Raw genomic sequence first — 14174 nt, 5'->3', positions numbered from 1 at the left:
GATGATAACTGACAGCAGTAGGAATTATCCTCTGTTTCAGTCCATCCTGTGGATATGATGATATGATTTCAGTCTGGACCAAAGTAATGGACTGACATTAAAAACCATGTTGTGTGGTATTACTCAAAACAAACAGAGAAAACAACAATTTAACACTGAACACAACTGCCCTGTTTCAAGGGAACAGTAATTTAGTTTTTATTACCCGATTGAGACTTATGAAACTTTTTGAGGTGTAACATTTCTGTAATTGGTTGCAGGTTCCTACGTTTTTTTCTAAATCCTACACATGTGCTGTGAAGTGAGTGAAATTATAGTTCGTTGTGCTCCCAAGGCCTCTGTAATAACTCATTCATATAGATTAAATTAATGATTGAGCTGTTAAAGTAAGTTAAAACAGTTAGCATAGGCCGTAGTGTAATCTCATCCTTGTAGATGCTTCTTTAATCAACCAGCTAGTGATGTGCTGACCTCTGTGGCTCTTTTGAAGTTGTGCTCGTTCCATCAAACCTCTCTTCATGACCGTCCTTCCTGCAGGTGAAGGGGAAGAGGAATGGCAGAAAAAGCTTGTGAACGGCTCTCAGAACGTTATGCTGAAGGGCTTAAAGGGGGGCCTTGCCTATAGGGTGCGTCTGGTGGCCAAAGGGCACCAGGACCAGCCGCTCCACCACTCTGAGGAGCTAGTGGTTACGGTACCAGGTGAGGCAGTTCCTGGGCGGTCGCCTCCACCTCGGCCTGGCCTTGCACTGTGTCGTGTGTAGAGTGTGTATTAGTTTGTGTTGTTGAGCCCAGTCAAGCATGGGTTTGCTCCATATGCAAGGCATGTACTGTACTGTAGTGATGTAGATACAGCGTGCATGATTGTTTGGTTTACCTAATGTCGGCATAACCAAGTCAGTCTTGTAGATTTGGTAATTAGAAAATTGGATTTCACTCTAATATAAAGGTGAAATACTATATGTTTAGTGCTATAATATCCAACCTAATATAACCCCGTAAACCTACCCGTTTGTGTGTACAGTAATTGTGTGTATGTCTGTGTTTCTGTGTGTCCGTGGCAGTCTTTGTGTGCGGCTGTGAGACAAAGATTGATCTACATTCAGCACTAATGTGGTTTCAATGACTTCAAGTCACCATTAACTCGATCTAAGAGATTTCTAACTTGTCTAACATAAAAGTTGTATTTGGGTCAAACCTAAATCTAACCCGTATTTGTAACCATAAGCAGTCATGGTCCACTCGTAAACTGAAATCTCTAACTTGAGCTAGGACAATGCTAAAACACATTAAACGCTAACTTATTACATGTTATATCTTTGTTTTAACACATAATTATGGATCATAGATCCTTGGTCTTTCCTTTAAAATGGAGAAAATAAAGTGCAGTCCTAAATGAAGTGTTCCCCTCCTCTTCCTCTGGCCAGCTGTGGCGAGCAGACAGGTGGACATCGCCACTCAGGGATGGTTCATTGGCCTCATGTGTGCCATCGCCCTGCTGATCCTCATCCTCCTCATTATCTGCTTCATCCAGAGGAATAAAGGAGGGAAATACCCAGGTGAGCAGTCAGACAGAGACCATCATAGGCACACTCATATATAAACCCACTCTTTATTTCTTTATTTGCCGGTGGTCAATTACATTACGATATTGTTCTGTGTTTTATTGACATTTTTTATTCTCACCATAAACGCATGAAAGGTTTCTCCGTGTAAAGATAATGTCTTTATTGTCTACCACAAAATGATTATTGTTATTACTTGCTATCACAGAAAATCTATGGAAAAAATGTTTTCCATTAAAACAGGGAACTTTTTTAGACAATATATGAAAAGTACATTTCTAAATTTTGTTAGTAAAACAGAACACTCAAGTTGCAAGAAAAGAGTGTATACCCTCACAGGTTTCTCTGCTTCATAAGCCGCATTGTTTAAATTCTCTCCTCTTCTCCCACCAGTCAAAGAGAAGGAGGACGCACACACAGACCCAGAGTTCCAGCCCATGAAAGAAGACGACTGCACTTTTGGGGAATACAGGTGAGAGAAAGTGCTCCGGCCTCTGGAGTCCCCAGAGCCAATTTTACCCATCAACCCTTGCCCCGTCCCTGATTTGTGCCCAGATCTCCTCTCTCTGGCAGGGCTGGAGCTCTGCACTCCCTCCCTCCTCTCAACCCTTACAGCTGACCAATAAATGATCCAGGATCACCAGTAACAGAAATTCAAAACAAGAAGAAGTGCCCCCTCACATTTCAACCTCTACCACCGTGAAGCACAAGATTTTGTTTTTCTCTCCTGGGTTTTGGGACGTCCTGGATGCTACTTATGTTGGACTCTGTATTTTATGTACTTGATATGACATTGTGGTGTCATTTGAGAAGCAGGATTCTTCAGGTTCAAGGGATTTGGGGGGTTGGGTGTTCTAAAACTTCAAAACAGACAGTCAGGAAAAAAATAAGCTAGATTCATCTTCATCACACACAAAAAAAATGATCCCAATCGTCAAATCCCATTTCAACTAATAAGCTACTCATAATACATTGTGTGTAAAGTATATAGTATTAACACTTTGCCTAGTGTATTGCTACTGACACCCAGAGGATTGAAAATCATTGAAGCGATCATTCCTGCTCACTTCCAGCAGTTATCAAGCTATGCTTGTTGGCATCCTCTTTTTAGGCTGCTTCTCCAATCGCACGCAGAATAAAGAAAAATGAAGCACTTTACTTCTGTATAGCTAGCATTTTTGAATATTGTTTTTATATAAGTCGATTTATAAGATGTCTTGCTTTTATATTTTATATTCCTTTTTGTATTATGTATACATAAATCTATTCTATGGATTTTCTGCTGTGATAAATACATATCGATATATACAGTCTATATATATATATATATATAATATGTGATGTGCATGGTGTGAAGATCTGAAAAAATCTGCTCTAGGCAATAATGTGTTGAATGGAATTACTGGTCATATATATAGATATACAATATATAGATGCATATGGATCTACTATGAAATTATCAGCATGTTTGAGAGAAGCAGACATCACAGAGTATGCAAGAGCTAATTAATGCTGTTAATAACAGGTCAGAAGAAATCATCTTAAAGGATGAGTCTGGAGAATTCTACTTTTTTATTGTCAAAGAAATTCTGTGAAAAGACCAAAATCTACAATGAGTAATTCTCTTTCAGTTCTTGTAACAAAGATTTAAATCTTTAAGAACATTAAAAACAAAATACTTTTGTGTTTTAAAAGCAGAACATTTTCCTATCACAGCTGGATGCTGTAGCTTTTTGTAATAAAAGGGTGTATATGCATTTATTGGGGGCTGTTTTCCGCAGGTGATATGTTACACTTGTTACACATTTAAAGCAGCAGAATGATGAAGGAGGGACTAGAAATAGACCACAGTGTCCATAATGAGGGAGCATGTTTCCCTGCACAATGTTTTGGGTTTACAATAAGGCTAAACCGTTTAGCCATATGTTATTAGCAGATTTAGAACAATAATGGAGCTCTATGCGACAAGGGAATGAAATGTATGACACTGTATGTGAGCATAATTAATTCATTGTTTTTTTTTGTCTTTTCATGGGATTTTATGCCAATAAGAAAACTGTAGAATCGTTAAACTTATAGTCTTGGAAGTTATGAAGAAGAGCCTATTACACCACAGAAAACATCAGAGAACACAGTAGACAATAAATCACAAGGCAAAGTGTACAAATATTATAGTGCCTTTGTGAGAGTAAAAGTGATATCCATGCTGTTTCATTAGGCTCAGCTGGAACCTTAAAGTATGTCAATAAAGGCATAACTCAACTCAACTGAGCTGTTCTTGTGTGACTGCAGGAGAGCATACTGTCAGTTCAGACTCTACATGTACCCGTCCGAGTGCCACGCTTATATACAACTTCTTTTTAAAGTGTGTGCATAGTGCAATCATGTCTAGGAGTGACTGTTGTGTTGTGTGGGATATCAGCTGGATCTCCTCATCCGAACCCAGGGGTGTAGGTCTCAGGAAAGGTAAGGGTGACGGTGGTGTGTGAGGGGGGGTGTGAGGGTCATCATTCTGCAAGCCTAGCATGCAAGCAGGGTTAAGCGGATAGTTGGGTCACTGTGGAGAAAAATGCCCGCTGTATACACATCCCAGGTTTTCACAGCTGTCATCAAGTTTAATATTTGGTCATAAAGCCTTCATCATGTACGGTGCATAGAGAAATCTTCTCAAGTCAGTTTTTACTGTCCTTTTTCGTTCCTGAAAATGCTTTTGCATATTTGATTATAATTTATAAGAATATCCCAGCATCATGATGGCTTTTTGATCTTATCCCATTGATATTCAACTCATGGATGTGGAATGTTGTCTATCTGATATCCAAAGAAAACTTTCTTTGCAGATTATTCCATGCATTTTGCCAATTTGTGATTATTATCATGCTTGCTTTGGGGGATGTCTGGCTGAAAACTTTTGCTTTCCAAGTGTTACGTACTCATGCCATCGCTGTGGATTTTTTCTGTTTTCCATCACAACCTCTGTCTTTGGGTGGTCGGGGGAGGGGAGCAATGCTTTTGTCAAACAACACATTTACCACCTCATTTTTTTTGGTTTCAGGGGGAATTTGAACAGGGTATGATTGCTTGAGCTTTATTCCCCTGTTGCCTGATGGAAACCAACTAATCATTCATAGCTGCAGTTTTTTAGACATGGAGCAAGCCAAATTCAAATTTGCTTCCTGTGCAGTGGGCAGAAGTGTTCACTGTTGAATACTAATGAAAGCTGCTGGGTTTAGTTAAAAAAAAAAAAAAGTCAACTTACTTTCAACATGGAAAAAAAAACTTTCTCGTGACCTTCTGAACTCACAGCAGATGGTGGTACTGTAAAAGTAACCATTGGCTGTTTGGTGCTCCATCTAAAAAAAGTAAACCACTAATCTCCTTGTTGCATCTGTCACATCATCTCACCTGTAACACCCGCATGTTATTTTCTCCTTCAGTGACAATGAGGACCATAAACCGTTAAAAGGGAGCCGCACACCGTCTAATGGGACAGTTAAGAGAGAAGACAGTGACGACAGTTTAGTTGACTACGGGGAAGGAGGAGACGGACAGTTCAACGAGGATGGCTCGTTTATCGGCCAGTATAGCGGAAAGAGCGCCAGCAGGGACACTGCTGAGGGCCACGAGAGCTCAGAGGCCCCGTCTCCTATTAACGCCATGAACTCCTTGAACTCTTTTGTGTAGCTGATCAGTCCTCGCAGACCAGCATGAGGCGCTGCACTGACTGACTGACTGCTCAATCCCCCACATCTCTCTGTCCCAACACTGCATGGCTTTATGATCACACGTCCATCCCCGGTGCCACACATGCCACGTTCAATACCCACGACTCAGCAAAGGCATTTCTGTTTTCACTTGGAAATCTTCTCTCTCTATGGAGTGGTGTGGAAACCCCATACATAGCTCATTATATAGGAAATAGCACAACCAGTTAATAACAGTGCATGAAACACCCAATATTACCTAAATCCATATTATATATTATATAAATTAACACTTTGATATTAACTAGTATTGCATTCTTGCTGTACCAGGACTATGCAGTGCTCGTCTGAACTATACTTGTTTTTGTTATCAGTTATTATATTATCTACTATGTTCAAATAGTAATCAGTGTCTACACTAAATCATTATTATCCCATGTATTTCTTTCCAACACAGAGGCTTGTACAGGAATCTGTATTTAATAATGTAATTAATTCATGTATTTCCAACATGCATTTACAATGCACAATGCAGATCGTGTACAGTGAGTGTATATATACTTCTATATAAATGAACTATCTGTAAACTGAATTCTGGGAGCAGTGCACACAGCACGCCTTAGATTTGCTGCATTGATTGACACATCTTCATCTGTCACCACTGTGTTGAATGATCCATCTGCACCTATGGAGGAGTGAAGCTGAAAATGCTGCATGGCATGTCAAAATGACCTTTGCCCTGCATGTGACATCCTCTTATTGAGCTTGATCTGAGGGCTGGTGGGGAAACTCTGAGGGTATCACAGCTTCTGGTGTCAGTCCCTGCAGTGCTCCTTCAGCAGGTAGTGCCTTTCCTTCAAAACAAAAGAAAAAACCACAACTCAATTCTGAAGTGAGTTCAGTGACTGGAACAGAGACAATAGTTGGACTGCAGAAGTCATATCCCAGGATGGATAACATAAGCTTGAGAAGAAGACCCCGTGGAGAGAGGAGCAATTCATTCAATTCATACATCACATCCTTTTTCAAATCTCTCTCTTTAAAGACTTGGAGACACTGGACTGGCTTTGATTCTTCCAAGAAGCAAAACCTACAGCCACACTGGATCGGGCTCAAATCTTAAAACCATTTCTGGTACACAAACTCTGCAGTCAGTATGTACAGTACCTGATTGTATTTCTGCAGTGTATGAATGTATGATTATCTGAGTATCGGTTGTGTGTGTGCGTGTGCAATGCATGTGTGCAGATATGGTACAAAATTCAATTCCCATTAGGAAAAAAAAAAGTTCACTTGTACTAACTACACTTGAGGGCCTTTGGATGGGATCAAGATTTCTTTTCTCTTAACTTGCATCAAGTTTTATTTTTTTTTAAGGACGTGTATTTGTTGAATTTGTAAATACTTTAATTGACTGTACAGGGACAAGCAGCCTCTGAGGCAGACAGAGAGGCAATATTGTGCATGATATTGTTTAACTTGTTGATAGGACTGTATTAAATATAGATTACTGTAGAGAATATCTATATTCATTTTCTCCTTGCTGTGCACAGTGTACATTGTACTGTAACCAACTGCACAGAGAAGTGCATATGAATTTGGATTCTGATTGTTTTCTGATTTGCTCGTCAGCGAGTTGTATAACTTTGGTATTGTACAACAACCTAGAGGGTGTAGGGACAATATAAATTGATGCACAGGATGATATTACTTTGATTTGTATTGGTTCTACGCAGTCCCATTATACTGCCAAAATGATGCTCTTTTTCCGACAGTATTGCAAAGGGTTTTGTATTTAAGAAAGAGATTTCTACTAACAGATGCTTTCTTTGTCTCTATTTAAGTTTATCCTTTTAGTGCAAGTATGATATTCAAGCTACTGGAAATATAATGAATGAATAAATAATTATCTGCTTTAATTTCATCTTTCAGTCTCTTCTGTTAAAACCATGTGACTCAGGTACGCTCAGTGCTACAAAAAGAACGTTGAGCGCATTCATAGTATGTGTGTTGGTGTGTGTATGTGTGTCCAAGTCCAAACATTATTTGATAGTTCAGTTCCTAACCTGAGGGCCAGGTCCACTCCAAAGGTTTACATGATACTGTACATCTGGTGGTGGTTCATTCTATGATAATTGATTCATTTCTGCTACACAAATGTATTGTCATTATTGCTGTTTTCTGTGTTTTATTAAATGATTGTGTGTTATTGTATGTAAAAGTTCAGGAACCACAGATACATAGAAGGAACATAAATGAAAATACTCACATATTTCAAAACTGTACTTGAGCTCTTTACTGAATTTTTTCTAGTTTTTTTGCGTGTGTTTATTTTATTTTATTTATTTGTTTATTTAGACGGGACAGTGCATATTGATGGACACTGAGTAGCCTACATGAGTATTCACTGTAAATACACCGGACTTAGCACTGTTCATCCGTAGTCCCTAAACATAAAACAGTTGACATAAAAAGTCCATAAAAACAGAGGACCCATAAGACAAAAGAAGTAGATTTACATGATTGCGGAAGGATTAAAGGATTGGACATGATTCGTTAAAGCAGAAGTAAGCGATCCGGTGGTTTTGGCTAACTTCTTGTCAGCTGATGGAGTTAGCAGTCCCCGCCCTCTAGTGATGCGCGGGCCGGGTTTTTTTCCAACCCACGGGTCCCGCATCTATGAAGTATTTTGACCCGCCCCAGCCCGCCCCGCACCACCGCATCTATTTTCACAACCCACCCCGACCCGCCCCGCTGCTATTAAACGTCAGACAGCGGCCTTTTTTAAATTGAAAGGGCAGACAGAGGTGTTGTGTTGCCGGTAGCTTGTCAGTGTGGACTGTGGAGCTCATGAGGAGCGGAAGAGTCACAGTGCAGCGTGTAGCAGCCGCGGTGGCCGCCGCCTCTCATCCTCCCCGGTCTCTGCTCTCTGTGAAACCAACCCCGCTCTGCTGATGCTCCCAGCCGCCGTCTCATCCGGTTCCCTCACACCTCCGCCGGCTTTCCCCTCAACATCAGCGCGGCCCTGATAACACACTCTGGACTTCATCGTCAGTTTTTTTAATGACCCGCCCCGACCCGCACCGCAAATAAAGTAAAGATTTCTTGACCCGCACCGCCCCGCCCCGCCCCGCGGGCTGACCCGCGGGCTGACCCGCGGGCTACGGGTCAGCCCGCGCATCACTACCGCCCTCGTCCCTACGTCACCACATTCACGTGCATCCCTTCGCTGCACACACAGAGAGGACCGCCCCTTTATGCCGTTCTCTCTCCTCATTGGATAAAGGTTGTAGGATACAAGGAAAGTTTTCTCCTCGGCTTACAGCAGAGCAGAGTGACTGACAGACCCGTGTTTCAGACCAAACACTCTATATAAGTGATTGCTGTCGGAAGATAAAACTATTTAAGACTTATATTAACACAAATATTCCGCTTACTTCTGCTTTAAGTTATAAAACATAAGATTACACACGCTCAGACTAAATATGATTACGTTACCCAGACTGAGCATGGTTACATGATTGCACACTGACTACATTATTGCACATGTACCGGCCATAGACATTCACACATAACTACACTATTGCACACCTACCGGCCATACATACTGTACATCTGCACACACAAAGATTATGTGACTACATTATTGCACACGCACCGGCCATAGACATACAGCTGGACCCAGACTAAGCATGATTACAGGTGCTCACAAGTTTGTTTGGTGTGTGTGTGTATGATTGTGCATCTGTGTGCATATCTGCATTGGTACTGGACCAATACCACCTGCTGCACATGCCTGAGTGATATAGAGCTGTACAGAGCTGATGTAAACTGTGCCAATTATCCTCCAGAACCTCTGAAAATGAGAAGAGCATCTTAAAATGGATATCCAAATGATCACCAAACGTACACCTACATGTACCCCCAAACTCCAGTGAGCAGGGACAGCAGCAGGCTGGGAATGTGGGCTGTGTGAATATGGATGCATTCACCTGCCTCAGTATCTTTAGTGCGAAGCAGCTATAGAAAGACCTTATGGAACACAACAGTTGGGCTCCATCTTTATTTTGGCGTTCACTTGTGGCACTTCCACTTCCATTACAGTCATATTGTCAGGGTAATAGCGAGAGAGCAGCCCGCCATCTGGTGCATTATCACACAGCAATGGTGTCATGAAGTGAGAAAGTCTGGTATCTGGTGTCTTGGAAATGCTCTCTCTCTCTCCCCCTGGCAAGAACTCATCCTTCTGTTCTTTCAGGTACACTGATTCCTTCTCCAGTGTAAACTTATGTGGGGTTTATTTTTCAGAATATTTTGCAGTTTATAACAGAAGCGGGGGGAAAAGATTTCTGATTCACGTTTGTATGATTTGGAGGTTAATTTTTCTTTTTTCCCCATAATGAAGCCAAGAGACTTTTGAAGGATGAGGGCTCTGCAGCGAGCTGGAATAATGTCTACATTACTTCAACCAAAACAAATGACTCTCACTCTCTGCAGCAATGAGCTCAAAGACCTGATGACCTTCAGCTACTGGATGATGATTCATCAGTTTGTTTTTGACAGATTACCTTCTTGACTTTACTGCCACCTAGTGATAAGAGGCAATTACACCGCTGATTGAAATAAGCAACAGGCTTTTTTTTTCTCTTATAAAAAACACATTAAATCTGAAATGCAAAGAACATGATTCAAACTGTCAATAAAATTGATCAATATTTTTTAAAGAATGGATGAAAATATGCTTTATTAGATACTATATTCTATTCAAATCACAATATGCTCAATTGACTTACATTGCAGCCGACTGTTTATATTAAGCCTATGAATTGTTTGGCCTTCTGTTGACATCCCCTGTCCTCTAATACAAAGTCTTCCTCTAAGAGGCTTAGCTATTCACTTTCATGGCAACAGAATCACATTATTTGTCCGTTGATTGGTGATCATTGCCACCAAACAAGCAGCTGCCCCATTACCCCTCAGTCACCCATCCACCCACCTTTGAGGCTCACTGCTCTTACCTCTCCCCCTCCCCTCCCACCACTCCCCTAATTCCTCATCCAATCCTCAGCGGAGTCATTCTGTGTCAGCTGTACGTCTGCCACAGCATCCATTATCCATCCCCATTGCCTCTGTCTCCAGCTCCTTGATTTACTGCTGGGCGGAAAGCCTGCTTTGAATTGATCTACAGCTGGTTTTTATGTCTACCTGCAGTCTGCTTTCAATGGATAAAAAGATCATTACATGGTCTCTTTGCCATGTCCTGTTCCTAAACAACCCGGCGGCTTTAAAGCACATCATTTGTATCCCACATGCGCAAAAGTGAGGGATGTGATCTTTCAGTATTTACTGAAGCTTCCCAATAAGACATGATGCAGAATAAAGAATATCAAAGGCAGCAGGTATTACAAAAAAAACACCATCATTTACTTTCTGGTATTTTTTTTTAAGTGTGTGCTGAGCTTCAGGGCGTCTGTTCTTTAGATGTAAGTGGCAGAGCCTTTGTGCCTTTATGTAAATCTGCCCTTTTCTGATGCTCAGAGAGCTGGGGAGGATAATTGTGTATGATTACTCTGTGACATTTCCATATGGCTGACGAACGGTTTGCCAACATGCACGCAGAATCACGCACTCACTCACACACACACACTCACACACATACACGTATCTGTCAAAGCCAAGCTGTTGGGAGCCTGAATGGTAGGTTGGGTTTATTTGAAAACACCAGAGTGGGGGAATCACCTCTTCACCAGTGTTCTTATCAACCCAAGAAGACCTTTGGAGATGGAGGGGTGGGGGGGATCACTGCTCTCCACTCCTCTTGGATGGATGCAATATAAAGTGAGACAGCTTTGTCCCATCGATCTGACACTCTACAGTACCAAACCACCTCCCCCCTTTTTTTTTATCATGATACCTCCAGGATTATACCCCTCTCCACACCTAAATACATATTCCCCATGCACCCCCCATCCCACCCCACCCCCACGCCCTTGAGCCCCCATGTGTATTTGAGCTGCATGGGTGGTGCATGGTGGGGGGGGTTACCTTTGCATGAGCCCCCAATGGAGATCACTGGGGCTAAATCACATTTACCCTCCTTCCTTCCTTCCCCCACCCCTCCTCCTCCTCCTCCTCCATCTTCCTCCTTCTCTGCAGATAGATGAAGGCAGATAGATGACAGTCGCCTATTCTTTCCTCCAGACAGCAGTATGTTTGCCGTTCCTCTTATCCACCCCAGAGACCGGCCTCGTAACAGTGTTATTCACCAGTGGGATCTATCTCTATTTGCACTGCCATGTTGTACGAGGAACAAAAGTGTTTGTCTGCGGGTTGAATACACCTAGATCTCAGATAAACCGTACACAAAATAATATCCTTTTTGAGGCCTGTATCATGCTGCTCTATTAAGATGTCATGAATTCACTCACTGTTACTGAAATTCCTTTGGCCTTGCTTTTTTCTGACGAGTGACATATTTTTCCAAAACATCACCCTGGGGGTAGAGATAACGTTTTCTCGCATATTAACAAAAACAGTTCGCATCTCAGAGGAAACAATATACTTTATGATGAAAAGTCAGAGTAATAACAACAGCGTAGAAGAACAAAAGCAGTAAAACTCAATTTGATATAAAGCAATAACCTTCATGTGAAGTCAGCTTCTGATCACATTCAAAAGAACTTCTTTGATATGTTCTTCCAAATTCATCCAAGGGGGCTAAGTCCTTCAATTAATTCTACCCTGCTCTTTCTCAGAGATTCCTGCATTATTTATGGGGCGCCGCCACAGCAGATTATTATTTGCTGTGTGGTGTTTACATCCAAGATTTAAATCTAATCCCAGGGGATTGAGACGGTCTCATGTTTGGATCGACACATGGCCAAGGCGTTGTAATTAGTAGAGGTGCCCTTTTGATATCTGACTGATGAAACACTGGCCGACAGTTAATGTGCAGACTGTAGACACAGCCAGTTCTCATCTACTCCTTGTGGTGTCTAGTCATTCAGACTGACTTAGATCAGCCCTGTGAGATCTCAGTCTGAAACTTTTGCTGCAAAAAAAGAAGAAAAAAAGGGAAAGAAAATGAGAAAATGTTGTTTCTTAAGAAGAAATGCCACCCTGGTGATTTTGTTCTTCTAGCTTTAGCTGCTAATTACAGATAGGCTATACCACTGATTATGCAGTGTAAAATAAATTGATGTCAATAAGCCATCTGGGGATACAGCTTTGTAGCTTCATCAGATTTTGCCCCTTAACAGAAACATTGTGACATCCCTCATGACGAAACAGAAGTTGACATAACAAACAAAACAAAAACAAGAATTAAAAAAAAAGTTAAATATATGTCTAGAATGAAATAATGACAGACAGCAGCTCACTATGACTACATGTTAACTTCCATTTCTAAGCTGCTGCTACTAAAATGCTGTTTTAGAAAGTGATCAGTGAGCCTATCTAGTATGAGGAAAGTCTGCAGTTCTTTATCTCTATATCATTGGTCGTTGGAGGTATTTTACTGTATAGTGCTTTACACTGGTTTTCAGTCCGAACCGCCTGCCATGTCACTGCATGTTAATAACAAAAGCTATACTAATAATATACTCACTCTAAAAAGCCCTCTATAGAATACATTTTTAGCATCTACACATGCTAAAAATTAAATGCTTTATTTCTTAATTTGGCCTTCACAGCTGCGCTGCAGTTAGTTAATTATCTCATTTACTGTTACTATGGTTTATTTTGTTTAGGCTACATGCTAATCACACTCATTTCACTGTGATACACAGTGCTAAAAGTTAGCTACAGGCATGAGACGCCTTTCTATGACTTATGGACAACTGTAACTATTCCCTCTGTTCCAGGCCAGCAGTTGTCACTAGCTGCAGTAGCTGCTCCTACGCTGTGCACCCATTGAGCTACACCACTTCAAGGCGTTTTAAAACTTGCACTTCAGTGATTTGTTTTGTTTAAAAAAATAAAAAAAAACATGTCAAGAGATCTGACAGTGAACTCAACAAGCACGTGTCATGGTGTCCTGCCCAGAGCACATCTGATTGGTTACATTTAGCTAACGTTAACTGCTATACTTTACATAACTGATCTGAAGAGCATTCAAATAACTGCTGAATCAGTCATACAGAGATGTAATAATAACCTCCACCAGTGACATACCCCAGATGTAAAACCACTGTGTTGAAATGTCCTCTGACTAAAGTAATTCAATTAGCCTAAATTTATCTAACAAAATACATGCTGAAAGAGGAATAGAAGATGGTAGGCCTATAGTGATAATAATATGACAGTGAGTGCCAGCACTTTCCCACCTATAAGGCCTGATTATACCAGCCTAATGAAAGTAGTGTATTTGCCATAATGGAAGCCAACTCTACTTCCCTGCTGTCAGAGCAGCCAGGAAACAAGAGTGGTTGGGTGCTGCTGGCTGATCAGTAGGGGAAATTATCATTCACTGAGCCAGTGACATCTGCCCTTATAGGGAGCAGTCAAAAGCTGAAGCAAGAAGGTGAGTGCTTGTTGAGGAGCAAATTGGGACTGATGACTAATTGAAGGTGTGTAGGCACTGGGCAGGTCTGATTGAGTCGAGACTGAAAAACATACAGTACTGCATCAACTGCAGGTGAGGAAAGATCAAGAATGACTGAAGCACTCAGAAGAAATGGAGGTTGTCATGGCCCTGAGCCGTTTTGGACTCTTGTTTTCTTCAGTTCCTGTTTTATTTTGTAGTTCTGTTCTTGTGCATTTGGTTCAGTGTTACTTCCTGTGTTTTCCCTCCTCACTCTCCTTGCACACCTGTCCTGTGTTTCACCTCGTCAGCCCTGCCCTGCTCCTTGTGTGTCTCCACCAATCAGGTTTCTTTGCCCTCCTGTCTCCTCACCTGTTGCTTGTTGCT

The 14174-nt window shown here is 41.4% G+C and overlaps 1 protein-coding gene across 1 annotated transcript in view; it reads left to right on the top strand.

The window, feature by feature from the left end:
- The window catches only part of LOC310987838 (neuronal cell adhesion molecule-like), a 91678-nt gene extending 84542 nt beyond the window's left edge, over positions 1-7136 (top strand). The window contains exons 27-30 of the mRNA XM_083974292.1: positions 538-699; positions 1425-1556; positions 1956-2034; positions 5000-7136. Of these exons, the coding sequence (XP_083830418.1) occupies positions 538-699; positions 1425-1556; positions 1956-2034; positions 5000-5246 (620 nt within the window). The 3' untranslated portion in view covers positions 5247-7136. The remainder of the gene's footprint in view (positions 1-537; positions 700-1424; positions 1557-1955; positions 2035-4999) is intronic.
- Positions 7137-14174: the final 7038 nt, after the last annotated feature.

This window comes from Trachurus trachurus (assembly GCF_905171665.1).
Source record: "Trachurus trachurus genome assembly, chromosome: 6".
Classification (NCBI taxonomy): domain Eukaryota; kingdom Metazoa; phylum Chordata; class Actinopteri; order Carangiformes; family Carangidae; genus Trachurus; species Trachurus trachurus.
Note: the sequence above shows the minus strand (reverse complement) of the source record. Positions and strands in the feature narration are given on the sequence as shown.